Source organism: Podarcis bocagei (assembly GCF_964188305.1).
Source record: "Podarcis bocagei genome assembly, chromosome: 14".
NCBI classification, from domain to species: domain Eukaryota; kingdom Metazoa; phylum Chordata; class Lepidosauria; order Squamata; family Lacertidae; genus Podarcis; species Podarcis bocagei.
The window spans coordinates 31093965-31097687 of record NC_138139.1 but is presented as its reverse complement, the minus strand read 5'-3'; the positions used below and the strand labels follow the sequence as shown (position 1 = coordinate 31097687).

Below are 3723 nucleotides of genomic sequence, written 5' to 3'. Positions count from 1 at the left end.
CTGATCGGGGACAGAGGGTGGCGCTTGGGGGGGAATTGTCATCGCGTCACTCCTTGGTGTGTGGAGTGCCTCAGGGTGCGATTCTCTCCCCGATGCTTTTTAACATCTTTATGCGCCCCCTCGCCCAGCTTGTCCGGAGTTTTGGGCTGGGTTGCCATCAGTATGCTGATGACACCCAACTCTATCTCTTGATGGATGGCCATCCTAACTCGGCCCCAGACACACTGACCAGATGTTTGGAAGCTGTGGCTGGATGGTTACGTGGGAGCCGGTTGAAGTTAAATCCTTCGAAGACAGAGGTCCTCTGGCTGGGGCGGGACGATATGGGATCGAGGGGGCAACTCCCATCTCTTGCGGGGGTGCAATTAGTGCCAGCACCGTCTGTTAAGAGTTTGGGTGTAATCTTCGATACCTCCCTCTCTATGGAGGCGCAGATTACAGCTATAACAAAGGCGGCATTTTTCCATCTCCGCCAAGCTAAGCAGTTGGCCCCTTATCTCTCTCGCCCTGACCTAGCCACTGTGATCCATGCGACGGTCACCTCCAGACTGGATTATTGTAACTCGCTCTACGTGGGGCTGCCCTTGAGACTGACCCAGAAACTCCAGCGGGTGCAGAATGCCGCAGCGAGACTCCTCACGGGGTCTTCGCTGCGGGATCACATTCATCCGGTGCTATACCAGCTGCACTGGCTCCCGGTGGAGTACAGGATCAGGTTCAAGGTGCTGGTTTTAACCTTTAAAGCCCTATACGGCCTAGGACCCTCGTACCTACGGGACCGCCTCTCCTGGTATGCCCCACAGAGAAACCTACGGTCTACAAATAATAACACCCTCAAGGTCCCAGGCCTCAGAGAGGTTAGGCTGGCCTCAACTAGAGCCAGGGCCTTCTCGGCTGCAGCTCCAACCTGGTGGAATGCTCTGTCACCAGAGACCAGGGCCCTGCGGGACTTGACATCTTTCCGCAGGGCCTGCAAGACAGAGTTGTTCCGCCAGGCCTTTAGTCAGGGCGCAGCCTGACCCCCTCCTCTGGCAACCTGCACAGAATTTTGTTTAATCGGTTGCCATCAATGTGATTTTAACTAATTTTCATAATGAAATATTTTTAGAATGTGTTATTATTTGATTGTTTATTTGATTGTTGTTAGCCGCCCTGAGCCCGGCTCAGCTGGGGAGGGCGGGATATAAATAAAATTTATTATTATTATTATTATTATTATTTTAAAAGGTTTTTTTGTGGGGAGGGGAAGCAAGGGAGGGGATGTGAAACACGCTCTTCCTTTGCCAGAGGTAGCATGGCAGGGCAGGACAAAATGCACCATCCCTGCAGCTCCTGGCACTGGCATCCCTAAGCACCCCCTGTCCCTGTCCCAGTAAACCTGACCCAGTTTCTCATCCTAGGACTCTACAAATGTTTTCTTTCTGGGCACTCCAAGCCAAGGTTGTTGGCAGAAGGGAAGTTTTCTATCTGCGGATAACTCCCTTCCCAGGGAATTAATTTCTCTGCCTTGAGAGGCTGAGATGCCACACATGCCCCAGGCTTTCTTGGCCACTGCAGCTAATAAATAAATACATTTCAAAAGAATTGCAGTGTAAGACCAAGTCTGTCTGCTTCCCCTTCCACTATAGGAGGAGAAAATGTTGGCCAAAACTGGACAAAGGCTCACTCCTTGCACTGAGGGTGGGGAGGGGAGATGCTGGTGGTGTCCAAGCTTACAGTCACAGCCAAGGGGCCCAGATCAAATAAATAAATAAAAATACTTAACTGAGGTTCTGCTCCCCCCCAGCATGAAGCCTGCCCCCTAACATAAATCCTGGCTATGCCTATGGACAGCACCCAGGGGTCAAGTCCCTCCTCTACCAGAAACTGACACCAAAATTTAAACCACACTCACACCAGATCCTGGGAACTGTAGGTTAAGGGTGCTGGGAATTGTAGCTTTGTAAGGGATGGCGCTGTGGGTTAAACCACAGAGCCTAGGGCTTGCTGATCAGAAGTTCGGCAGTTCGAATTCCCGTGACGGGGTGAGCTCCCGTTGCTCAGTCCCAGCTCCTGCCAACCTAGCAGTTTGAAAGCACGTCAAAGTGCAAGTAGATAAATAGATACCACTCCGGCGGGAAGGTAAACGGCATTTCCATGCGCTGCTATGGTTCACCAGAAATGGCTTAGTTATGCTGGCCACATGATCTGGAAGCTGTACGCCGGCTCCCTCGGCCAATAAAGCGAGATGAGCGCCACAACCCCAGAGTCGTCTGTGACTGGACCTAATGGTCAGGGGTCCCTTTACCTTTACCTAAGGGGTAAGCTACAGGAGTTGGGGGTGCTTTAAATGTACCATGTATGTGCAGCCTGTATGAAGCGTTGGGTATTATTAGTACTGTAATAAGTTCTTTAGTGTGTTCAAAGTGCTTTGCCTACGAAAGCAAGCTTCACAACACCTTTGTAAAGGTGGGCCAGTGACACACCCCTGTTGCAGATACAGGGGGCTAATGCTGAGAGAATACCCATTATTTGTGGCGAACAGGATTTATATCTTGCTTAAATCATCCATCACCTCAAAGTGCTTGGAAGTGATTTGCTGTGACAAAAACTGCCTCAGTCTGCTGCAATCTGTAAAAAAAAAAAAACCAGAAGAGAGGCTTACCCTAGAAGTCTGCTGTGCGGGGAAGGGGAAACCACGCAGCGAAGTCCTGTTGCCAATGCTGGGAAGCCCCTTAGCGCGTGCTCGGCTCCCAGGGTGCGGAGCCTTCCGGGGCGCGCCCGCGAGGCAAACAATTGCCCGGGCTGGCGGGCGGCCAGCAAGCAGCCCCTCCCACCGTAGACCGGCCCGCCTGAGCCCCTCCTCCGGCTGTTCGATTGGCCGCGGGCTGCAGCCGCAGCAGATAAAGCGGCCGCCCCGTCGTAGCGGACCGACCAGAGATAAACAGCTCGACGATGTCGCTAAAGCCAGAGGCCTGGGTGCGCTTGGTGTTCTTGGGCGCAGCGGGCGTGGGAAAGACGGCGCTGATCCGCCGCTTCCTGCACGACGCCTTCGAGGCCCGCCACCGTCGCACCGTGGAGGAACTGCACGTGCTGGAGTTGGACCTGGAGCCGCCGGGCCCGGCGCTGCGCCTCCGCCTGGAGCTGCTGGACACGAGCGGCAGCTACAGCTTCCCGGCCATGCGCCGCCTCTGCATCCAACACGGCGACGTCTTCGCCCTCGTCTACTCGCCCCACGAGCCGGGCTCCTTCGAGGAGCTGCAGCGGCTGCGCGATGAGATCCTGGAAGCCAAGCCCGGCGCCCCGGTGCGCCTTGTAGTGGTCGCCAACAAGTCCGACTTGGGCCCGGCCACCGGCAACAGCGACCGCCTGGCCGCCGCCACAGTGCAGCGCGAGTGGGGCGCTCGCCACGTCGAGGCGTCGGCCAAGCAGGGCTGCAACGTGGTCGGGCTCTTCCAGGAGCTGCTGGGCCAAGTCGACGTGCTCAGCGGGCGCCTGAGTCCGGCCCTCCGGCGCCGCTCCAACCCCGACCCGCTGGCCAAGGAGCCGACGGCGTCCACGCGGCGACGCCCGAGCAAGAGCCCCAACTGCGCCATCTGCTAGCCGGAGCGTCGGAGGAAGCCCAGCGGCCGCTGCGGCGCCCCTTTCCTCGTAGGCAGCCGACAGGGCGGCCGAGGAAGCGAATGTCGTCGAGCACGAGTGAAGCAGGAGGAAGAAACGGAGCGCGTTTGCCTCTCCGGAGTA

General features: G+C 56.2%; 1 protein-coding gene across 1 annotated transcript; it reads left to right on the top strand.

Moving 5' to 3' along the window:
- Positions 1-2644: 2644 nt before the first annotated feature.
- On the top strand, positions 2645-3723 carry LOC308573337 (ras-related protein Rap-2c-like). The gene has a single exon (XM_081170130.1). It carries the CDS (start codon positions 2935-2937, stop codon positions 3580-3582), a length of 648 nt encoding a protein of 215 aa, XP_081026256.1. The 5' UTR covers positions 2645-2934; the 3' UTR covers positions 3583-3723.